This window comes from Xyrauchen texanus, chromosome 16 (genome assembly GCF_025860055.1).
Source record: "Xyrauchen texanus isolate HMW12.3.18 chromosome 16, RBS_HiC_50CHRs, whole genome shotgun sequence".
Lineage (NCBI taxonomy): Eukaryota > Metazoa > Chordata > Actinopteri > Cypriniformes > Catostomidae > Xyrauchen > Xyrauchen texanus.
In genome coordinates, this window is record NC_068291.1 from 21,855,508 (window position 1) to 21,882,228 (window position 26,721).

General features: G+C 36.3%; 1 protein-coding gene across 1 annotated transcript in view; it reads right to left on the reverse strand.

Moving 5' to 3' along the window:
* The window catches only part of ldah (lipid droplet associated hydrolase), a 119,644-nt gene that overhangs the window by 51,834 nt on the left and 41,089 nt on the right, over window positions 1-26,721 (reverse strand). The window contains 2 exon segments of the mRNA XM_052145218.1: window positions 519-694; window positions 13,676-13,804. Of these exon segments, the coding sequence (XP_052001178.1) occupies window positions 519-694; window positions 13,676-13,804 (305 nt within the window).

The window sequence follows — 26,721 nt, forward strand, 5'->3', positions numbered from 1 at the left end:
AATGCATGCTGGGAACTCGCAAATCAGTTAACATGTAATTATTCGTTCAGACAGCTCTGTTAGGCTTGTTGGGACAATATTTGGGCAAATATTGTTGGTCTAACATTTGTTTTAATGTAGATGTATTTAATTCACATTTCGTAGTATCTGTGACTCAAATTGATTTCCCATAAGCTGGATAAAATGCAATTGTATTTTATACAGTGCTTCATTGGCTAGGGTACTAGTGTGCACACTACTTAAGGGGAACTGACTTCATACATCCACTAAAAATCACCTTGATAATTATAAAATGTAATTGTAAAATGGCTCAGAAAAATTAAGATAGTTCTGAAAAAAAGTGACTTAAGAGTCCAAATACTTTTTGGGGCCACTGTAGCTGTAGATCAAATTTACCATCACCGTTAAAAACTAACAACATATCAAACAAAAAAACAACATAAACTTCAACCAAAAAGGCAGTAACATTATCCCTTGTATTGAACAAAAATAAATATATAAAATAACACCACTAATACCTTGAGCTCTTGGTCTCACTTCATCATCTCCAGGATGATGTAGGAGCCAATGGAGTGACAGATCAGCAGCAGGTTGGTGTATTGAGGCAAATATTTTCGAAGGAAGGCCAGCTTGTGTTCAATCAGTCCATCTAGCCCCAAAACATCCTCCTTCTCAGTCACAGACACATCGTAAAAGGACAAAGTGAGAAAATAGATTAAATCTGTCACAGCAAACCCACATGATGGCCAGGATTGTTGTCAGCACTTTCATAATATTTCAAAGTGTAACTAACATGACCTTAAAATAATAAAGAGAAAGTAATATACAGTAATCAGGTAAAGTTGCCTAATTTCATACATTGTGGTCCTCCGATTACAGTCAGTGTAGGCACTTTCAATTGGTAAGCACTCCATGTGAGAAGTGCTCTTTCAACATCTTGATCTTGTTCCATTTCTTTGGAATGGAATAAAATTAAGCTCTGTTGAACAATTCCGGTAACTGGAGACCCTGATAATGCTTGGCAGGCTATAATATTAACCTCTTCCTAACACTGAATCCAGCAGTGTGAACCTAAAAAATTTTAAGAATTAGAAGGTGCAATTGAGGGGTGCAGAAACAAAAGAAATAGAGTGACAAAGGCAGTGAAAAAAGCCGTACTGGGGTGGGGTGAGGCATTTATCACGGTGATGAGTTATGAGAGCAGAACTGTTAATGATGAGACAGAGGGAGAGAGGAGTACCAGAAAGGGGAGCGAAATAACTCATATTAGCTTCGAGACATAAAAAGACGAAGTGCTCCTTCATGAGACATTTCACAATATATGGTTTCTGGAGCACGCTGGATCCTCTCCTCTTTCAAAAATAATAGAAATATCCCAACTGACATGATTGCACATGGCTAATTACTTAGCCCAGTTTTATGATGAGGAGTGTTGGAATAAAACTCACTACTAGTGTGAAACAAATCCTAAGGGCCTCTTAGATAATGTAGGATTGGATTGTTATTGAAAGAATAATAAGCATATTCTTATAAAACATTGAATTAGTGACAATCCCCTGTTTCTGCATTTCATAGCACTCCACAAAGAAAATGAGATTTGAATTTCTTGAAGGTAATTCCAGCACTTGCAAGGAAGTAAAGGAGTCTCATGAAAAACCATTATAATAATTCACAGGAGATGGCAAAATCGTACAATATCGTATGACTTGGCTAGTATGACTAAGGTACGACTTTCATTCCCATAGATACCAACCAATCAACAAACAGCATTTCAAATTGATACAATACAAACATCAGATTTTAGCTAGCCTCCTATTCAACACTTTATGTTAAGGAAACATCAACAAACTTGTTACTCATTCCATATTTATTTTTGCAATACAAATTACTGATGTATGTTGATAACCTGTAATATGCTTCCCTCGTCTTTGTTCCAAACCCTAATGTTTTCTTTCTTCTGTGCGGTCACCAATTAGCAGACCGTGGTGGCCCGGTTCCATCTGGACTGCAAGACATCATGACAACGGTTGCCCCACCTCACCGTTTCTACACTTTGATCAGCACGACAAAACAACAGAGCTGTGTACACTGCAAACGCTTCGGACTGTAATGATTTTAAGGATTAAAGTTAGCTAAAATTAGCTATATTAATCAACATGCCTTTTGATAATAAAAAAGAGATTTTTGTTTTCATTTTGTGAAAATGAAACAGAGCCAACAAAGACAAGACAACCAAGCCTCTGAAATTCTCTGGCAATGATGAGAAACTTTTAGTTCAGTTACATACAGTAACTTTAGTGTAGATTCACATGTTTCTTATTTAGTTTTGGGTTAAGGGTTAAACTTCAATAATATCATAATAATAACATTGTTCATTGGTTTGTTTATTTTTCAATTTTGCATTTTGACTTGTGATTTGACTTGTTATGAGATAAGAAATGAGAGTTGTTGTAAAAAAGAAAACCAATCACAATTAAGAATGTAAATATTATGATCTCCACATCATTACTAGTTACTTTTCGAATACTGAGCATTCCATGTGGTTTGGGAGATTTTAAAACCTTTTTCTTCCAAGATTATAAGGTTTACAAAAACAGCACATCTAAGGTTGAAATGGTCTACAAAAAAAATGTAAGCTATAGTTTGATGGAATGGAGTTTGCTCTTGTGGCTCGGCCTGAATTAATTACAGAAATTTCCTTTTTAGGTTTAGGGAAAAGCCCTAACCAGAACGTTTGAGAAATATCAATACACTGTCTTGCAAACACTGCAAATACAGGTATTAAGACTTAACTCACACCAACACTAAAGTGAATGCTTTTTGCTCTGTCACATCCATGGACCTTTACATCTATGGAAGATAAAAATGGAGATCAAAACAGAGTGTTAACAGGATGGAAGGAGCAGTAGGAGGGAAACCAGTCAGACCAAAAGGAGTACATATGACCTTAAGGTATAGACACATGTAGGAGAGATAAAAAGCAGAAGAGAGGAGGAGCCAATGAAAACCATTCAAAAAGTTCAAAACATTAAATCATTTTCAATGCATAAAATACCAGTGGATGTAAAAGGATGATAAAATAAGTACGGGTAAAAAAAAAAGAAAAAAAAAGGGCTGTTCAAATCCTGAGACATAGAGAGTACAATAAACAAGATTCAAAACTCTACATGCCATGTGGAATACAGAATTTTCCAAGGATTTGATATAAAATTGCTATGTATCTATAAAGCCACATTTATTGCAAAGCATCGAGACATATCAAGGTCACATAGCACTTGAGAGAAAATATTACTTAATTATAGATTTTGCAGCTTGGAGATGTTTACAACATGAGAAAAGGTTGACAACACCAAACAAATCAAGAAATGTATGAGTATATAAGTAATGAGTTTTAAAGAGTCTATCAAACAATCCCCATGAGATGTTTAATATTACTGTACTTCCTCTATTTTTACATTTTGGATCATTTTAGATACAATTAGGGTTATTGTTACAATCTCAAACACAATCTTTTTGCAATGCTTCATAATTTTGTTTTAACACATTTTCTTGGAAAGACCCAAAACTCCAGATGCCCATAATTTAAAATGGAGTAAATCTGTTGCCAGTTGTTCATGGCATGATCCTGTTTAAAATCTCACATGATCCTCCGATTACTGCTGATCTTGCTTTAAACAACACATATGATATGGGGAAATATGATTACCCCTCTTGAATACTTGATTCCAATTGGTCTATTATAGCATTCTGTGGTCAAACATTTTTGTTTAATGACCACTAAACTGTATAATTGACTGTTGTCTTAGGCAAATGGTTTCCTACAGTACATATCTGTTCTAGTTTCATGTCCCTAGTCTCTCCATTGTCTCTATTTTCTTATATAATTAAATCAATTAAAAAAATGATTCCAACTCAAATCAATATTTCAAGTCCATGTATTTATTTATTTGACAAATAGCCATGTAATAAGTGGGATAATCTACAGTCAGTCTTTCATTTTTGCAAATAAAAACCCCTTCAGGGTGACAAGATCACTCACATGCTGATCACCCTGTCTAGGTTTATTATGTGATAATGGACACTGACTGTACATTACCCCTTACTTCATTGCTAGGTGTTCATAAAGAAACATAGTTAACTACTATGCAAAATGTGTATTAATACTGCAAACATAGTAGAGATTTCATTTTGTATTGGGCTATGGAGTTGTAAGTAGGACCTTAAGAGGACCAACTCTACTGCACACACATAATAAAAAAAAAACAATTCAACCAATAATATTTACTTAAATGTTAAATGTACTGACAGGCACTCAATCCAGGGCTATTTTCATTCATTAATATGAGCAAAAGATCAGACACTGAGCTATGAAGTCACTGACCTGTGCATGCACACACATTTAGCTCTCCCAAACCACTCCTTACCCCTCATTTCCCATTTTCCAAATCTGATCTCGATTTTTTTCCAAAGGTTCCCACTCAAGTTTGCCTACAAAGGGGCCCTATATGTTTATCTACCAGCACAGAGGGGCACTGTGAGCTCAGAGCCCAAACACCAATAGGACTGTCAAGTGCATGCACTGAATGGCCTCACAGGATTACCTCATGAACGTTTAAGACTATCCTACACGTTAAACACACATCCACCTACTTCTGAGGAGGTCTGCTATTTACACTGGAAACCTATATCCTGATGTTGAAAATGTGATATAGCAGACTTCAGGTATCATGTTAAATAGAGACAGATTACCCCCAAACCAATTACAAAATTAATAGTTACGCAATTACTTTCTATAAAAAATTATTACTTGAAACTATATCTATTGTATGGAAGCATACAGAGTTTGGCTGTCTGTATTAACACCTGTGCGGGCATATAAAAAAACAAAAAAAACAAGAATGATATAAACAGATGTAAAATAGATCAAATACACAGTGAAAAAAGCAGGTTGTTTACTTCATTGAAATGAACTAAAGCAACACAATTATAGAACATTTTGCATTAACTTAAATTCAATAAAATTTGTAAAATGTAAGTTTACTTAATCCATTTGAGTAAGCTCTATATGAATATATTTTGTAGCATTGATGAAACTGGCCAGGGGATTTCGATTTCCCAGCATGCTATGCAGAGGACTGTATGGTGTGAACAATTGTTGAAACTAAGGCTGCTTCTGAAACCAAAGGTATCTGTCTTGTTGCGTCACTGCCCGGCGATAACCAAATGTACACTTCATAACTACAATACTAATTTCTTGCTAGAAATTAAATCAAAAGAAACGTACATTATACACAAATTGGTCTCTTTGTCCGCCATTTTTTTTCCTTAGCTCAACCGCTGTGGATCCGCGCGCACAGGATTGTGGGATTTCATAGGCAGTGAAGGATACATCTACTGTATGCTGCCTTTAAAATTCGATCAGATGAAGGCATCTCATTAGACAGGATGTGACATGAACTTTGGATTCGGACGTGCCTTGATCTCTTCCACAGCCTCCGGAGGCAGCATTTTTCTGGTTTCAGACGCAGCCTAAGTGTTATTTTATGCATTTTTGAGCAAGATAAGAACAGGATGAGTTTTGTCCATGTTTACTGTTCTGTTTTATCATTTTTTAAAAGTAGTGTTTGTTTGGCCGGAGTTTGGGGGGTTACTATTGTGATGAAGACTGGTGCTTGTGCTTTGTTTGAGGATGGACTTCAGGTAGGGTTTGATTTGAATGCTGCTTAACACATTAAGCAATTGTTAGCAAACTGACAGAACAACAGTTTCACTGACCCTAAACTTGCTCACCTGGCATAAACTAATGATTAAAAAAATAAATAAACTTGAATTAACATAACCCATTAATAAAATAAACCTTAGTAAATTAATAAAATGACATTAGACCAACATAAAATAAAATTAAGTTTGATTAACCTAATAATGTTCAGTTAAACCAACTATAGTAAATTGATTTGAAATAACCTTGATCCAGTTGTGTTGGGCTTTGTGAATAATATTTGTTGCATCAATGTATTGCTGAAACCACGCAGGGGATTTCCAGTTCCCAGCATGCTTTGTATGGGACTGGATTGGGTGTTGTGTTATTTTAATGTATTTATACACAAAATGAAACAAGTAGGATACTTTTCGTGTGTAATATATGCTGTTATGTTGGTATTTAGATGAGTTTCTGTCATGTTTATTTATTTATTTTTTTGGAGATTTACATTTGGAGCTAATGGTTAGTTCAAGGTTGGGTACATTATTACTGAAAAATCAGTGTATTGATTTGTTCATGAAACAAATACTGAGGGATCATACGTATTATTCTGATTGGGATCTGTAAACTCTCAGCAGCACCATACACTACAAAAAGATATATGCCAATGTGTTTGTTGCATGCTAGAATTCAAGCGGCATGTATCAATGAGTTATTTGAACAGATCAAATTTAAACTAGGTCAACTCAGTTCATGTAGGTTTTTGCTACACAAAATAACATTTTAATTTCATATAAAAGAAACTCATTTTCATTGTGTGGAACCAATGTCCACAATTGAATTAAATTAAACCAATGATTTACTCTGGTTACTATTGAGAAGATTAGTACAAGAACAGTAGCCTAAAATAATAAATACAACAATAAATAGCTATTTGGCTATTGGCAAAAATTAACCAGTAGCCTGTGCGGTCGAGGTAACATAAGCCAAAAAGGAAAGTTGTTTCAGATGCAGAGTAATTAATCACATATTGATTAGGGCTGTGAATTAATTAAAAATGTTTGTAACACATTGTAATACGGTTACATACGATAACATTAGTTAATGCATTAGGTATAACGAACAAACAATTAACAATCAATTTATAAAAGCATTTATTAATCTTTGTTAATCCATCCATCTTCAACCGCTTATCCGAAGTCGGGGACATCTTTGTTAATGTTACCGGTAATCAAAATTGTACTGTTCATTGTTAATTCATTTTCATAATGCATTACTAATGTTACCTAATACAACTTTTGATTTTAAAACTATTTGCTGAAATTAATATGAACTAAAATTAATTCATGATTAATAAGTATTGTTCATTGTTAGTTCATGTTAACTAATGTTGTTAACTATTGTTAACAAATGAAACCTTATTTTAAAGTGTTGTCAATTTTAATAAATTAAACGCACAGGCTTCTGTGATGAATCGTGATTAATCATGGTACATTGTACATTAGAACAATGTAAAATATATTTATTTTATATTTTGTCTCAAAGAACTTGCAAGAAATTGGTTAGTCATTATTTATTTAAATTATTTAAATAACATGTTAAAATATTCAGTTCAGCATTTTCACTCACTGACTTGAGTGAGAACTTTTGGGTGATGCGAAGAGACACGGCATCTTGCTCGTATCTCTCCCACACCTGGCTCACCGCTCCCATGTTTATTATGTCAAGGAAATTTGTTGAGCATAATGAATAAGCATGCAGTGCTCCACACAATCTGTTTCTGTGCAAGGATGTGCAGTCAAGTTGAGCGTGTATACCTCATGGAAATGTATGTATACAACATCAAATGCATTACATTTCCCAGCCCTAATTTTGATAAAAGATTACAAAGAATGTTTTTTTTTTTTGCCATACCATGCACTGGTGAATTTGCACAATAAAACAATATTTATGAAGAAAGTAAAGCGTCAATTTTGATTAAGACTTTAATCTTAGCACATAAAACAAGGGGTTTGAGATGAATCCAGAGGAAATCCTTCTGTATCTGGAACAGTAATAAAATCAGAGCAACTTTGATTAATGGGTCCAAAAAGTAAAATCTAAACTCAAATTCCTCAAATCCAAAATAACCATCTTTTGGCCAGAGCTCAGAGATATACAGTATAGAAAAGCAAGCTGTTATGTGATTATATCCCCTCTCAAAAATGTGCAATAAATGTGTAGTGCATTTTTCATCCGGAGATAAGGTTACTGAATATTAATCTAAAAAAGAACCAGTGGTGTTATTAATTAAAAATGGGCGGATATAGTTGGGGGTTCACTTTGCTCTTGTAAGAAAACTTAAAGGATCCGATCAAATCAAAGCTTTATTATTTGGCAGAGAGGAAAATGCTGTTTGAATCTAAAGCAGGTATTATAAACAAGACCACAATCTACAGTACATCAGCAAATAAGATAATGGAAAGATGGACCAGTAGTCTTAAAAACCAAAGTTAGCTGAAACCCAACTCATTTCTTGTAAAGGTCATTTTTAATTTAGAAACTGGAAAACAGATGTTGTTAGATCGCACAGACCACCGGGCATCTAACCAACAATTATTGCTAAGATGGATAAATCATGTCTACTTACTGCATTTGGAAGTATTGGCATGCTTTTGTTTAAAATGCAATGTTTTTAAATGGTTGCTTCTGCCTTTTTCTGACCAATACCCATGCCTACAATCAGCAGACAAACACTAAACTCAACCTGACTACAAATGGCAAAAGGGAAACATCAACCTAACCACTAAGAACAATCCATTATACTACACCCTAAGCAATCTTAAAAGAATGAGGGAAATTCCACTTTTTGTGCCTGCTTTAATAGTCTGGGCATAAAGAGAGGGTAATTTAGTCATATCAGAGAAGGAAAAGAAGGTTTTGAGTAGTAGCTTTCTTAACACACTCTGACAAAATGACTGAGAAGTGTAGGTCTAGAGGACGGCTTGGCCCAGGCCAGGGTTATTGACATTGGCAGAGTCCAAAATGTTACTTGCGTTTGTATTTACAGATATTTTTACTGTAATCAAAGGCATCAATCACAAATTGCCAACCACAGAAACAGTTCCTCCACAGAGAGATTTGGCATGTTTACCCCGCTACCTTTTCCCCTGCTTTCGTTTATGTTTCTGAGACACATGGATGTTATATCACTTAATATATGCTATTAAATACAACCGCCCTATAATGCCAAAGTGACTGAAGTGTTTGGGGGTTGGAGTTTAAGATCTTATCAATGAACTCTTAAGTTTCTCTATGGCAGTGCTGGACTTGATGTTTCCCCAGACGAAACAAGGTTTCTGTGGGTTCCAAATAACCATGCCTGCTGCTGACCCTTGGCTGACCAAGTGCTCTTTGAATGGAAGTAAATCAATGGGCAGCATTCAGAGTGCACTCGCAAGGAAAGCCACAAGTGACTTGTGGAGAAGGAAGTTGGATTTGAAAGCCTAGAGTTGTTTTGAAGGGTCATATACAGTAAGAAGAATTTGTAAACTACATTTGATGCAGGTGGAAGACCTCCAATTGTAGAATCAGCAAATGTAACCTAATAATAAAACAAGTGATCACAATTTTTTAAACGTTGGTTTAAATTAATTAATTTTAAAATAATTAAACTTTTACTCTGATTTCCTTTTAAATTCAAACTACAGTACATAATTAAATTGGTACCAGTCATTTCATGTGTCTGGCTATATTTTTTCTTTGCAAGGTGTTCAATACTCTTGAATGTGACACTGAAGTTTGTGACACTTTTTGGATATAACCATTATATCTAAAAGATATGGTTGCTAATAATAATGCTAATAAATAAATGACCATCTTTTTAACAAACAGTTACTAAAAATGTTTATGAACCTATTACAACTTTGCATCACATTAAACATTGTATGTCATAATGTGTGTATTTTATCGGTCTCAAAGCCCCCCAAGAGTACTCAAGTAATCTTGAAACTTTTCCATTTGGATTTGAACTACTGTGTGCATATTCCATTGTATTGATCTATAAATTATCTAAAGTGGTTAGATTTACTTAAACATTCATAAAAGTATGATCTGCACATAATCTGAATGATAAAGAGTAAAAATGATCTTTGCAGTCTTTAGTTGGTTATGCTCTGATATACTACATCCTCAGCAATGGGCAGTAACACAAGCAGCTATTTCTTTGGACAGAGGCATCTGTGAACCAAATGGAAGAATATGATGAGGGATGGATCATAGATGAACAAGACAATGTGCCAGGAAAGAAAAGCCTTGCATATTTGATCCCACCCTGCTTAAGACTGCCATTGATGGCAATCGAGATTGTCACTCAAATAGCGAGTTTAGGGAAAATATATATAACTTTTAATTGTGTCCTCTCTTTCATCTGCGCTGCCCTGGCAAAAGCATGCCGCTTGTTGTCACCTGTTGGCGTTTGATTTTGCTGACGAATTTTGATTTTTAATCATCCTGCTCATAATTGTGAGACATGTCTGTTGTGTGAGCCAGACATCACTGTCACTGAATACTTTATGCCTGTGACTTGGTAAAAGCATTGCATGTGTTCACAATAAAAAAAAAGAATTGTTGATGCTTCAGTTCCTAAAAACATTAGTGTGTTCTGGATAAGACACAGGATATTGCACACACTGTAGACATTACATTACACCACCTTTACATGCTTTAAAGGAATGGATCACTCAGAAATGAACATTCTGTCATAGTTTACTCACTCTCATATTGTTCCAAACTCATGAATAACTTTTGAATTGTTCTGATTGCTCTTTTCCATGCAATTACAATCAATGGAGACTGAGGCTTTTAGCATTCAAAAAGGATGCAAAAGCACCATAAAAATATCATAAAAATTGTCTATATGACTTAAGCACTATATTCCAAGTCTTCTGAAGTCATACAGTAGGTTTATGTGAGGATGTCTATGTTGTTATTCACTGATAATCCTCCCCTTCATAGAGCAGTTAATTGCTCCAACCGGATCATTGTGTCAGTGAGCAGAATTTGAGAACCAGATCAGTCCGAATCATGAAAGAATCATTCAGACCAGTTTTGTGAACTGGATAAGCCAATTCATGTAAAAGACCCAACTCAAAGAACAATTTGTTCACAAATCTGACATCACTGCTTCTCTCATGGACTCTCATGAACACACCAAGGACGGCTAGTGTAGATTTAAAGATTTTCAGTGAATAATGACTTACATGTTTGTCTGTTTTTCATAAAAGGCTTCAGAAGTCATCAGAAGTCATCAGAAGTCCACATTTATTTTAACTGCATAGAACATAGCGACCAGAACAAGTCTTCAAAATTTTCCTTTCGTGTTTCATAGAAGTCATACAGGTTTTGAAACTACATGAGGGTGAGTACATAATTACAGAATTTTATTTTTTGGTGATCTAATCCTTTAAATAACTCTAAATAGCCACCGGTCAAACCCTGACGTTGAGTTTGCAAATTTGATGTATCGTTGATTCTGGTCGTCAGACGATAAAAATATTAGCTATACCAAAGTAATACATTTTGAGAAGTGTAAGGTCCCTGCTGCTTATTTGTCCTAACAGTACACCTAATGTAGCAAGACATCAAGCAAGACTGTAGAAGTGCTGTTTTGGAGATCTCAGCCATGGCTTGTCTTATTACAGGTGAGGGCTTGGTAATGTCTTTCCCACGTATCAGGCCCAATAAAAATGTCCACACTGCTTTATGGATGAACATACTGGACTTTCATAGACTGGTTTAGGGAGATAAGGGAGAGGCCACTTGGCTCGGTCTGCCAGTCCTGAATGCATTCCACATAACTGTGCGCTATGTGAAAGGATTGCAGGAGAAGCGTCCCGCATTATCAGACATACACTACAAAAATTAGCAGATCAAACAAGCCAATCCCTGAAATATGCCTGGTGTAGGGCATATTTTGAAAAAATAAAGAGCTAAATAACCTCAAAAAGAATAGCTACAGTGCAATGGATACAGTACAGGGTGAGAAAAGAATGACAGATAATGATTTCTCAGCACATTTAAAGTCACTTAATTGTCTGCTGCCATCTACTGATTTCATGAGCACAGTAGTGATGCCATCATGCTGAGTCACAGAGCAGAGCACAGAGGACTTCAATGGATGACCTATGATGTCATAATCCCTCTGTCCTGTTTTCACTTGAATATTTTTGTAAACACAACTTAAAGTGTTTGTTCATCCAAAAATTTAAATTCTGTCGTAATTTATTCTCCCTCACGTTGTGCCAATCCGGTATGACTTTCTTTCTTCCATGGAACACAAAAATGTTAAAGACTGATAGTCTCTGTCACCATTCTCTTTTTATTTATGGAAAATGCAATAAATTTGAGGAAATGATGACAGAATTTACATTTTGTTTAGTTAACTATCCTTTTAACATGGCTTTGAGAAGTGCTTAAAGGGGTAATGACATGAGGAATCAAATGTTCCTAGATCTTTTGATCAGTCAAGAGCAGAGAGCCAATCATAACAGTGGGGGTTTAATGTCAAGTCTTAAAGGAAAAGCAGCAACAAAACTGAGTGTTTCTGACTGATGGACAGAATGAGGGTGAAAATGGTAATGTCACACAAATATATTTTTTAATATATTAATATTAATAATATATTTAATATATGTTTTAATGTGCAAAAAACATTACTAATGTTATAATTGAACCTCAAGGAACATTAAATTAATAATACAAAAAAAGCAATATCATAACCCCTTTAAGAAGATTTAGTGGATTAGAAAAAGATAAATGTCCATCTGCACACAGATATTTGTAGAATAGTATAAATAGCAATTAGTGTCTTAGGACAGACACTATTTAAAAGTGTAAGCATTACACGCAACGCAGTAAATTAAGTTACAAGTGCTAAGTCGATGGTCATGGTCATGATGTTTTGGTATTTTTGTGCAAGCCTGCACTAAGTCTAGGCACAAGTGGGTTCGGCAAATTACAGGCGCAATGCACAAAAAGGCTGGATCAAGTGCCATTTAATTTGATTTAAACAAAGACAGCACATTTATAAGAAGTTGGTTGTGTAAAAGGACTGTATGCAATGAATTAAAAGAATATAAATATGGACTTACTTGTGCATTAACTGCGAATTCTAAGCAAATTTGCATAGAATTTGGATGTATGCTTCTTTAAATTATAGAGAATGCACTTCACTTCTAACGGTCAATTTTGATATTGAAAAAACAATTTCATTTATTGAAACACAAACAAATTAAACCAAATATATTTATACATTGAAACTACAGTTCAAACTAAATTAAAATATAATCAAAATAATGAAGTGGCCAAAAATATTATACCATATCCAAACATTGTACTCTGTCCAACATCTTCCACTGACCCCTTTTGCAGTGACAAAAATCACTATGACATCAGGAGGAAAAATACCAATATAGATTAGATCATAAATACAACTGTAAATATAAGCATAATGATAATAATTGAAAAATAAGCCATGAACTTTAGATAGTTTAACAATCTCATAATATTAGTTTTTTTCCTTCTCAAAATGGCTAAGACAATGATAGTCAGGAACTTATTTTAATGTCCCACTACATTTTAAGAGATTGGACATGAACTTTATTACCACCTACTAGTGGAATCTCCAAACTTTAAATGCAGGAACTGAATTCGGACCAAATTCTTATGAAAATAGCAAATTGCGCTTTGCGCCACTTCATTTACATACAAAAAAGCGGCCCAGTCAGCGGCCCCCACCAGGGAAATGGCTTAGTAAATATACTAAACTATGTTTTTTTGAAAATGTAAAAATGCTAAAATATTTCTGTGAGGGTTAGGTGGAAGTCTATGGAGAGTCCCCACAATGATATAAAAACAAGTTTGTTTGTGTGTGTGTGTGTGTGTGTGTGTGTGTGTGTGTGTGTGTGTGTATAAAGAAGAACATCATGTCCCACCTTCAATCAAATGTGTCTGGAGGCATACAGTGTCCAGCATGGCTCACAGCCCACACTAGATATTGCCTGACAAAGGTCTGACACAGAGTTCACATGTACGTCTTATAGAAGGCCACTACACCCAGGTTACCTAAGGAGAGGTGAAAACATGAAAATGAAAGCATTGTTCAGCCACACATTTGTCTTGCTTACAGAAGATTCCTCCATCTAAAAGAATGCTTTCATCTCACCTGAACCATCTCTAATAAAAAGCCTAGAAATAATTAATTAGCTCCTCTTTTGGTTTAATCATAATACATGACATAAGTTCAACATGAAACACCATAATACTTCGTTAATGTTACATATTTCTACGTAAAACAGAATATTCAATGAGAAAAATATGTACTGTAGGGTGGGACTTGATTTATCCTCAGGAAATTGACTTTCCTCAGCTACTTGCTTCAGTTACTCTTAAAAACACAGTTTGCAACAAAATTAAGACTTTCTTGTAAGTAGATTTAGTAACATTGTAACATGCAGTGAACGGATGACTGTTGAAATCTCAACACATTTTTTATAATTTTATTTAAAATATCAATGCTGAAGTGTGTAACTTTTTCGATACTTTCTACTATAAGCAGAGACAAATGTAATCAAGCGATTCATAGTTTGATTTCCTAAAAAATGTACAAAAAAACGGTCCTTGTGTCACACAAAAAAATTGCGTCATTATTTTGAGTGGCCCATCTAGAGGTACATTAATTAATTATTTCAACGTTACAGTTACGTCACTGTAACATTGGGGTATACTGAAGAGGATGAAGACAAGATGATGAGGATGTGAAGAACCCAAGTGCAGTTTGTTTACATAAGTGAAATCCAAAAACCGTAAATCCAAACGTGAAACAAAACATAAACCTGGGCTGGGCGGAACAATAACACAACATACACAAACAATGTTACATTAACAATACATGACAAGAGACAATGGCAAACATGAGGGCTTAAATACACAGACATGGGTAACAAGTAAACAAGACAACCAATCACAAGATTGAACTAATAATGAGACAACAAAACCAATGAAAACAAGACACATGAACATGGAGGGGTACAGGATATCACATGACCAGGAACACATGAGGAAACAGGAAATCACATGACATGAAACCACATGACCTGAACAGGAACAGGAAATAAACTTTAAAATAAAAGACATGAAAACAAGAACAAAACACATAAACGTGACAGCAACTAACTACTTGTTGCTGATGATGGAACTTGCGACCATTGTTAGCCAACACTGCTTAATGAAATAATATTCATTATTTTCTTCTTTTATTTGAATCTAGTGCTGCTGTTATTGTCCTCCTATAAAACTGTCCATCAGTCAAACAACTGAGTCAGGTGCTGGAGGACTGTGTTCTCTTTAATCCTGGTTTAAACAAGAGTAGAGTTCTGTTCCAGGTCTGCTGACGCAGCTCTGTTTGTCTTCACAGATGATGTTAACTGCAAGTGAGAGGAGATAAGGAGATAAATGGCATCTCTGATACCCAGCTGCCTTAACTGCAGAACAATGGGCACTCTGTGTGGCAACAGCAAACTCATACTCTCGCTCAAGAGAGTATCGACAGGCCTCACATGGTGATAAATTTACTGTGTTGTTGTTGTGTGTAACTGTGTTCACACAACAACAACACTAGAAGCATCACACTAATGTTTGAGTGTTGCTTGAATGTCTGGCTTTCTTGCTCTTTGCTTTTAAAGAGATGGCCATCCGTTAAAGAATAACCTATCAGTGAGGACAGGTTCATTTTAGGGCTATTGGATTTATGTAACACAGTTCAAGACTCTAGGACAGACTATACAGACAGACAGTTACACAAACATGTTCTAATTAAAAATTACAAAACGCAATTATATCCTAATGATGATTAGTCAGTAACTTAGGCTAGGGGTCAGAAAAATGCTCTTGAACCCAAACTACTAGCAGCGTGAAATTTGTAGCTCAGAAACTATTAACCATTTCCTCTCGTTTTTATATTTTCATTTAAAACTTTCAAAGTCATTGCACACTGAGATACGCTGCACTGATAGGCCTGTAAGGAGCAGGCAATGTGTGGTGAGGGCCAACAGCAACCCTTCCAAGCTTTCTTCAGACTGATTAAATCCATTTGTGTGTTTTCGTTCATGCTGAGGGTTTTCAAAACTCTTTCAGATGGGACTTGACATGCTCAAAGTCCGAACAGCTTCAAGCTAGAACTATTAGAAATGGCAGATTTTTCCCATCAAGCCACGACATTCAAGCCTCTGGCTTTCTCGCTCTGAAGGCAGAGAGGAAATCAGAGGATGTAGCCTACTGTCACACATGGGTCCATGGATTGATATCATCTATAGGGGCAGGAGAGGTTGAAGAGGAGACAAATGCTCAACAGCTTTAAACACTTCTCCACCCTAGATCTAACTGTAGGTAATAATTACAAAGTTTTCAAACCAGGCTCAACACAAGTTTTCAGTCAATATTTCTGTCCACACTGAAAGTGAAAATGCTGTGCGTAAACAGATCCTGAATTGATGACTCAATGTTACTGTCTCATGTTGGATGTTTAAACAAGCGGAGCATTATTTTAAAAGTGCCACAGTGTTAATACTTTTCAAGAAAAAAAAAATGCGTAATTTTGCTTATACAGCAAGGATTATTTATTATGCATATTAAAATGGGATAGGAGGAGCCTGATCTCATGAAAATGACGAGATTGTGGTGATTATTTTTTTATCATTTCGTATCGCTGCAGGTCCGAGTTGAAATGTCCACTGAGTGGCACTAAAGGTGAGTAAAACATTTCCCCAAACAGATGATGTTTCTCCCAAACAAATTACATTTGTACTAAGGCTGGGCAGTATGCAAGAAATATTTCCACAATATTTGCATAAAAATAAAATAGCAATATCTGAATACATAATCAACTTCCCAACTTCCTCCCATTCGCTATCACGCAAGTATACGTCTAAGCAGAGACAATTGACATAACGGCCTCTTCAATCCGTAATGCTTTTAACAATTCAAATTTTGATTAGTATCTAAAAATGTAAGTGCACGACAACTATTAGGTTAATATTTAACATATTTGGAAACTTCCAAGCTCCATTGCTTTGTCATTTTCCAGTATTGCCAATCAACATCTTTCAATGACTGTTGCAATCTGCATCAGGATATTTTTCAGATATCGTCGATATCCAATTACATCGTCCTATTGCCCAGCCCTAGTTCATATCTTGGTCCATTGCATTGCAAGTGCAATGCTCCATCAGTTGAGCTACTGTGCAATCTGATCACAGTCCAATGAGGGGTCATCTCCTCATCTCTCCTTCTGTGCAGCATAAATGTGTTCAAGAAGTTTAAATTTGCTTTATCTTTCTAGTTGGACTATTTGTTTAAATTTGGAAATAACAAATTTCCTTAGTCTTTTAGAGAGCAGGTCCCATGCAAGGGGACTGTCATACTTCAGGGTCTTTGGCATTATAAAGTTTGAAAACCTTTGGCCTAATTAGTACACTGTTTTAGGTGAACATATTAATATGGCCCATCTACAGCGTCACTCTATGTTTTGTTTATTTTTGGGTTTATTTCACCAGACAGTGGGAGGTCTCCTCCCATTTGGAATTGCAACTGTTCTCTGTGTTAAAACAATGACCTTTAAATAGAAATCGCCTACATAATAACAAAGCAGAACTAAACCATTTGCTTCTGAGTGGGGAGAAAGAAATCAAAGAGGCATTCCTACCAGAAAAAAGAGGACAGCAGCAAGAGCTCTCCTCTCCTCTCTCACACGTTATCATTTCCCCCACTCCCCGAGTTCATAAATTTAGGGCTGCTCACCAGGACATTAAACAGATACCCTGACTCTGTCTCTGACCCCAAGGCTGCCTGGACTACCACACCACTGACGTAGCCCTGCAGGTGCAAGACACGCTCTCACTTTGTCTCTCCCTCTGTCATACACACACACACACACCATCCTGCCTGCTCACTAACCACTGTTGAGTCACAAGCACACATGAGGGAAGCCACTAAATCAATGGATAGATACCAGCAGTGATGGAGGACCCTAGTGAATATCAAAGAATAAATTATCTAGTCAAATTTGGCATATGAATAAAGAGTCTCTTTGGATAGCAATGGATTGCGATTAAACACTGTCTAGTCTGTGAACATTGCCTTAAACCCACCACCTTAGTGTTTAATCTTGCATGGATAATGTCTCTCAAATGTAGAGTTGGGAGTCAGCAGGGACCAGGCAATACGATATTATATCAATACCTGGGCAGTGATATGATAACATTGCTATTCGTTATATTTCGTATATTGTGATTCAAAACTGTGATATACTGCGATCTTTTACTCACTTGGTTCTCATTCATCTTCACTGAATTGAATGAGATGCCGCTTTACACAATGAGTACTGAGCTTATTGCTTTACTATATCATAGAGCCATAAATATAAAGCAGAGAATAGGCACTCTTAACACCCGGTCTACACCGGATGCAAATGTTGCTTCCTGGTTTCAACACAGGATCCAAACCAGAGTCTCCCACACTGCTGACGCAACGTGCTTCCAGTCGCACCACAGGCGAAGGTAAACACACTGGAGCCAGTGCAAAAATGTCTGATAGGACATAACAGTTGAGAGTGAGTCGGTATAATATGGCTGATCCTAGGGTACCCAAACACACAGAAACAACATGCTGACTTTCTGTGTGATCATACTGCGTATTCTACCACTCTGTACAAGCAGATATTCTTACAAATAAAACAAGTTATCCCTATAGTCACAGATATTTCTGCATTTCAATTTCGGTCTAATAGAAATAATAATGCATATTGATTTATTTTGCATTCTTACATAATTGCTCTGAATTGTCTTTTCCCAAAAAAGTATTAATGTTATAAATTAAACCAAAATAATAATGTCAATTCTTGACATTAGGATATCTATATAGAATTGTGAGATCAAATTTCACAATTATTTGAAACACTGATTTCCCCCCACATCTATTTGATAGATATAGTGGCAATAAAAAAATATGTGAACCCTTTGGAATTACCTGCATTTATGTATACATTTGTCTTAAAATCTGGTTTGAACTTAAAATAATGAACAAACACAATCCATTTTAACTAATAACACACAAATTATTGTATTGTTCTTGCACATATTGAATATATCATTCAAATGTCACAGTGTAGGTTGTAAAATCTATGTGAACCCCAAGCACGTGCTGTGGGTTTTGAGACTGGGCATCCATGAGGGGTGTTGAAATTAATAGTTTATCGCATCCGCGATTCGGACGTGGATGATTCTGCATCGATGCAGTAATAGACCATAATCGATTATAGCCTACTGACTTTTTCTGACGTCATTATTCGCATATGCGCTTATCGCGCTAGCGTAAAATGCCGGAGGGAGGCGAAACACAAAAGCGAGTAATAAAAAATGCACACACTGTTTTAAAAGCCGACATCTGGGCACATTTCGGCTTTTATGAACAAACTGGTAAGCACAAACTGGACAAAACACATGCTGTGTGTATAGCCTGTCACACACAAATAAAAAATGTTGGGAATACCACTAACTTAAGAAACCACGTTAGCCGTTTTCACCCTGAGATGCCTGCCAGTGTAAAGGCGGACCCAGCTCAGCCAAAAATAGATCAAACGATATCAACTTTGCCGCCCAACTCGGAGAAAGGGAAGACAATAACCAGATCCGTGGCAGCTTTCATAGCGAAGGATATACGGCCTTATTTTGTGGTGGACAACTCCAGGTTTCGCCACCTGTTGAAGACGCTGGAGCCGCGATAGAAGCTCCCGTCACGCAGCCACTTTACAGAAAATGTTATACCTGAACTCTACGATGAAACCAAAGCCCAGGTAATAGCATCAATGAGCCAAGCTAATCAAGTAGCAATAACATGTGATTCCTGGACTTCGCTCACGACAGAGTCTTATGTAACAATAACGCCACATTACGTTAGCTTGGACTGGCAGATTTTGTCACATGTGCTGCAAACAGGAGCCGTTTATGAGTCTCACACGGGTGCTCATCTGGCAGAGCTACTGTCTCATGTAGTGGAGGAATAGCAGCTATCAGATAAAGATGTAGTGCTTGTGACAGACAATGTGTCAAACAAGATCGTTGCAGCTCAAGTGGAAAAATTCCCTCATGTAAAATGCTTTGCGCATACGCTGAATCTCACGTCCCAGTGGGCACTTAAAGTAACCACGCTCTCCAGGCTTCTGGGCAGAGTCAGGCGAATATCAAAATTCTTTCACCGCAGCACCACAGCAAGCCACTGTCTGAAAGTGAAACAGCAATGTCTAGGCCTGAAAAATCACAAGTTGATAACTGATGTTGCAACAAGGTGGAACAGTGCATACGACATGGTCGAGAGGTTCTTGGAACAACAACCTGCAATCTATGCCACCTTGCTGTCTCCAGAAGTCAGAAATGGAGTCAGATCTGTGCACTCTCACTGAAACCTATGAAGGATGCAACCACATTGATATCAGAAGAGAGCAATCCAACAGTGTCTCTCTTTGCTCCTCTAAATGCGCAACTCCTCCAGAATATGTCGGACACAATCAGAGACTGACCCATGATCCACGAGATCAAGAATGCAATCAAAACCGATCTCCTGAACAGGTACAGCAGTGAGGCAGAGAAGAAGATCCTTCATACAGCCTCTGCCCTGGATCCCCGTTTTAAAGGAATGCCTTTTCAATGCCTTGGAGGTAATTTCATCATGTTTTTTGTAAAATGTATAAAATTAAAACAAACTTGAAACACTCATAATATTAATAGTTAATTAACATTTTTATTAATTCGTATTGAAATAAAGACTGAAAAAACAGTTATCCTAATATATGTGAGCTGTTGCATTGACTGAGTACACTGTCTACTAGTTTAATGCTATTTTCTATTATTTTGTTCAAACACAGCATGAGTGTACACCTAGGAGGACAAAAGTGGATGAAGCTCCTGGGGGAAAAGGAACTCTGGAAGAAGAAACACCCATGGAGGACAGCCCCTCTGCTCCCAAACGAAAGGCCTCATTGTTGCTCGTGAGTTTGCTGGGACAGTCTTTCACTGACAATGAAGGTACAGTAGAACCCAAGACCCCCTATGCCAGGGCTGAAGAGGAAATGTAGACATACTGTAAAGTACCATCTCTGCCTCTCACAGAGGACCCTTTGAACTGGTGGCGGGTCCATGAGGTCACATTTCCCCTTCTCTCTCGGCTGTCAAAAAGATACTTGTGTATCCCAGGCACAAGCGTGTCTGCAGAGCGGGTTTTCTCTACTGCAGGAGATGTGGTCACTGCTAAAAGAAGCACTCTCAAACCAGATCATGTGGATCAATTAGTGTTCTTACAGAAAAACCTACAAATTCCCAAATGCTGAGCAGTGATTCATCTTTGTGTTTTATGTGTGCTACATTCAGGAAGTGTACTTTCTTGGAGCAGATAAAATAAAAAGGGAATTAATATATCTAACTGCATGTATTTTTTGATGAAAATTTAGCCATGTGCAGTAATATTCAAATTGCAATGCATCATGATGCATCGTGATATTGAATCGAATCGAATCGAATCGTTGACATGATAATCGTAATCTAATTGAATCATGATACCAGTGAAGATTCACACCCCTAGCATCCATCAAAGATTTTTAACACACATTATTCAAATCTGTGCCAAAAACTTGCTAGACGGATGTGTGTAATGTCACCAAAATGTTATGGACGTAAATTGTTGCCTTAGAATCAAACAGTCAATGGAAACAATAATGTCACAGTGGTAAACTTCATGACCAAATTATTTTAAATTCAGGACAATATTAAAGCTCATATCACACAAATTAAAGACTGTCAAATATTCACCCAAGCATATTTATGTCCATTAAATCATTCAATGAACCATAGTGACAGAAGAGCTTGTTTTCATACGTATAACAAAAAAAACAAAAAAAGAAAAGATTGCCAGTTACTAGTTTCAATGTCATGGCTTCACATGTTATTCTTCCCACAGTTCAGAACCACTGGAATGGACAGCAACAATTAAATATTCTGACCACTAAAGACAACAATCTTCACCTGAATGCAAAGGCAAATGTAATGTAAACACGTCAGTCTACATTCCTTAATATATTTTTTAAGCGGACACTGCACATTGTAGGGTATTACATATATAATTTAGAGACGTGGATGGGATCAGTTAAAATACTCACATTCTCACACCATATATGTAGGATACTTTGCATGCGTTCTACCACCATTATACTGTATATAGGAATAAAGGAAATGCGACTTTTAGGAGGGAAATTTAAATTGATTTTCATTCTCACACCATTATATGTAAGGATATTTGGTATGCTAAATTTAGAAGGGAATTTAGGGTCTTGAAATATGTGAGCTATGAACTAAATTAAACTGTCCTTATTGTACATTATTTGGTAATGAAATATATAACGGAATTAGTCACGTTTGACAACCATTATAAATTAGATAAATAAAAAATAACTAGATTATTTGTCTTAATAGATTCTCCAAAATTTAAATTGTAATATAACGTCTAGTTGTATCAGCTCACAATTTCTACTGTAAGGAATTAGCTTTAATAAGTGAATTACGATTCAATAAGCCATGAGAATAATATCACATGTATTTAGGTACAGCTTTGAAGCAAAATCTTTCAGAAACAGGGATGAGATTATTTATCAAAATATACCACAGTCACGTTGTCTTTGAACACAGACAAACTTTATTATTATTCTAAACATAAATCTAATCCAACAAATATATACATAAGACAGGTTGGTGAAAAGAGTGATCAGTACAGTGAAAATTAACTTTATGGAGTCTGTTGACAATACCTTAAGAACAATTTATCCTTCTTTTGAGTCTACATTGGATTACCCAAATTATTTAATTAATACACCAGCACTTTGAGCACAATACTGGAAATGTACTTGCGTGTCTTTGTGGTGTTTCCTTGCATTCTTTGTGTTGCTTGGTTCTTGGTTGAAAGTTTGTTTCATCGATGTTTTACATCTCTGTATGAATGATGATTTATTGTCTGTATGAATTATGAGGTTAGCTTTGAAACGAGGCCGTAGAGAGTGATGAGCTTTCTCTGTTTGGAAATATTTGAACTGAAATTGGCCACATCCCCAAATGTGTCCTACGCAAATCAGAAGTGACTTTTCAGAGTCACATGGTCGACTGGGCTGTCTTTTCCAACAGTCGAATTATGGTCCTTTGTTAGAGATTCTCACTATTTTCCCGCTCAAAAATAGTGCATATTTAATCATGAACTTTAAATCTTGCAAATGGTACAAGAGACATGATATTCAATGTCATCAGCTTTCTCTATGTAACCAAAACAATTTTTTATGGATGTTATACATGTAAGTAACAAAATATGAAATATGAAAATCCCTGGTTACAAAATAATACTGGTTAATTAGTTGGTTATACAACATGGATGAAACATTACACACATTTTAAAGAGGTATATCAGGCTATAATCATTAATTTGTCAGTTATACCTGTTACCACAGTTCCAAGCATTTTCAGAATTACCTAGCAAGACTAGGTCTTGTATAAATCGTGGATTTAAATGCATTTTGTACATTCTGGAGGGCTAAATCAGTAAAGTATTGTGACTTTGTGTAAAATGTTCCTGGATTAAGATGAAATGTCTTGGTATTTGAGTCGTGCAAATCTGATGGTCTTTTGGAAGCTTTTCAAAGAGAAGTCTGCTTTAACTCTGTGTGGAAGATCAGGAGGTCAGGCTGCGGAGGGGCCTTTCTGACCAATGAGGATGCCTGGGCCATTTGATTTATGACAGTGAAGAATTCCAGGATTGCAAAGGTTGAAAATCCTGGAATCAAGTCATATCGTTTCTATTATTCTGCATGTATAATAGTACAACCTTAACATTAGAACTATAAAACAGACATAAAAGAAGGACATGATTGCCAGATCATAACTTCATAGCCACAATGACCTAATATCTATGACCTAGTATCAATAACACAGGTTTGTATAAATATATTAACTTACCTTTACTTGAACACAAAATCCATGTGTCTCTCCTTGCGACTGTACATCTCCGTCACTTTGTTGTAAAAGTCACCCGCTTGTTGCCGTTTCAATAGTCTCTCTTTCTCAGTTTTTTTATTTAAATTATTTAATAAATCCATGTAGATTGTCAGTGCTTACACTGCAGATATCCATTTTAGCACATTACTAAAATGAACTTGAACGTGTTGACACAAAACCAAAATCTAGCCTATCAGATAGCGTGACTGAAGGAAGGAGCCACTAATTTTGGTAAGCATGCTTACCTTGGCCATTTGTAGTAGAGGGCATGACTTTGAATGAACGTACAGTGTTTAATGAAAGGGCGGTAAACAATGCTTGAATCCAAGTCAGAGAAAGCATACAATAGAGTGCTTATACCTGAGGGTGGCGCCAAAGCATATAAATTAATAACTGTCTGTGCTGCTCAGCTGAGATGAAAGATGACGAATTTGAATGAAAACAGTAGTTTATATTAACAATTATATTAAAATATTTCAGAGGCCTTTTTATTCACCCTTCTGTTAGGTGATCACTGCTTACCTTGCTTATACTGCCTGGACTGCGCGTCCCTGGTGAACCCCTAGGCTAATGATATCAAGGTTGGAGGAGTGGGTTAGAGTTACTTTGACTTATAAAAAGCACTCAAACATTTTGAGTTTGCTTTTCACAAGAAGCATCTGCTGACGTGGACCATGCCTCACAAAAAAGAGGTCTTCCAAGACCTATGATCAAAAATTGTTGCTTTGCATAAAGCTGGAAAAGGTTCCAACGTGTCCACACAGCAGTGGCACCGTATAGGGGGGAAAAGTTAGGACCATTCCAAGGGCCCCTGAATGACAGGGGGCCCCAACAAATAGGTAAAAACTAATTTAATTAATATTTTTTATTATTATTATATTATACACTATATAAACCATCATCATTGAGCATATTTCAAGTAATAACAAAATTAATTATGTCTTTGATTTTACTTATTTTGGCAATAAAAGTTAAATATCCCCATTGACCAAAAAGTAAACATCCATATTGACCGACCACCCCCCTGTATCTGCATGAAATGGTTTGGTCCTGCCTTAGCCCGCTCATCAGTGAGTGAATGACGGTGTTTAGTTGCAGACAGTTAGTCGATGCGCCAGAAACACAGATTACAATGTTGAATAGTTATAAGAAAATCTGGTTTTCAATAAAGGAAAGAGAGAAAAGAGAGAGAGAGGAAAGACAAAGGAAAGGGTGTCAATCTGTAACCCAGTTTTTCACCAAGAAAGGTGGGTAGCCTTTAGTCTGTGAGTGGTATTAACCTGTTGTCCATAGAGACAGAGCGTATTTAGGCCACGGAACAATCCAACCGTCTCCATTGACTTCGCATTGCGAGAGACTGCCTCCTTGTCATTTATGACTTATAACAAAAAAAAAAAAAAACAATGTCTAAAAGCTGCTGTTTGACAAGGTATACAGCAAACAAGCTAAATCACCCAGAAATTATTTTTTATAAGCTGTCGACACCAAAAAACGGTTTGTTTCAGGACATAAAAGGAGACTACTACCCGAACTACTCTGAGAACTACGCCCACTGGAACGCGACATGATATTGTAAAAAGAAAAAAAACATTCATAATTTTAACCATGTCGTTTGCTTATTTCACCACCCTATGTGAACCTGAGAGGAGGAGATATATTCAATTTACCCATTCTTCCTTCTGATGCTTCACGTCTTATTGCCTGTATCTAGTTTTGTCTCCTCAAAGTTTATGACGCGTTGCGCTCAGTCTCTGTAGTGAAATAAGCTAGCTAGCTAAAAATAAATAAATAAGTTAGCTAGCTGCAGGTGTTAGCCTACATTTCATCAACATTTAATCAGTGCAGGAAAACTTTTAGCAAGATATTCATATTAAATCATTGTCCATGCCCCTTTTAGCAGACTTAACAACAGATGAGTCAGCAGCACCCCAGTCTCCCCATAACTGCACCCCTCCCTGTCCCTGTGAAGAAGGTGAGCAACATCGTGTAAATGACTTAGCATCATTCCAGGGAGTCTGTGTGGGGTTTTCTGTCTCTCTTGCTCTTTTTACCATAACAAAAAAGAAAATGAAATATTTATTAATGACAGAAATCAAACACAAATTATTTTCTCACATAATGACCATTATGACATAAATAAAAAAAACAACCTCCTGTCTGTACTGGATGCAGTTAGAAACAATGAGTAGCTTACCTCAACCAGTTAAGTTAAAAAATCTGCTTGTTTTGAGATGATGATGTTAATTTACTTTGAATAAAAAGTTAATATATATTTAGTTTTTTTCTTTTTTTTATAATCTGTCATTAATTTTACTATAAAAATACATTGAGACTGTAAAGGATTGCCTTTTTTATGGTGGCTTTTAATCTTGCATCAAAGAGTGAACTGCATTCTGTATGCAGACTTGCATTTACAAATCACCAGCAGTAAATATTGTGCTAGTACTAGTATTGAACTACAAGAAACAAGACAGTTGCAAGCCTTTGATTAGAGTTATGTAAAGCTTTTGATAGCAAAGTTAGGCCCTAGAGATGTGGTGACAACAGCTGCGCAGAAGGGGCCCGATTAGATTTTTTTGTCATGGGGCCCAAAACTCCTGGCGGCACCTCTGCCACACAGTAAAACAAATTAGCTACAAATGAAGATGATTTAGTACTATGGCTACTCTCCCTAAAGTGGCTGTCCAGCCAAGATGACTCAAAGGGCACAATGCAGAATCCTCAATTAGGTAAAAAAGAAGCCTAGAGTGACAGCTAAAGACTTAATGTAATCATTGGAACAAGGAATCATCTCTGTCCATGAGTCTACTATACGGAAAGCATTAAACAGGCATGGTGGGGCACAACAAAGGAAGCCACTGCCCCCCATTTTTTTTTTTACTGTGCCCCTGAAGTTTGCCA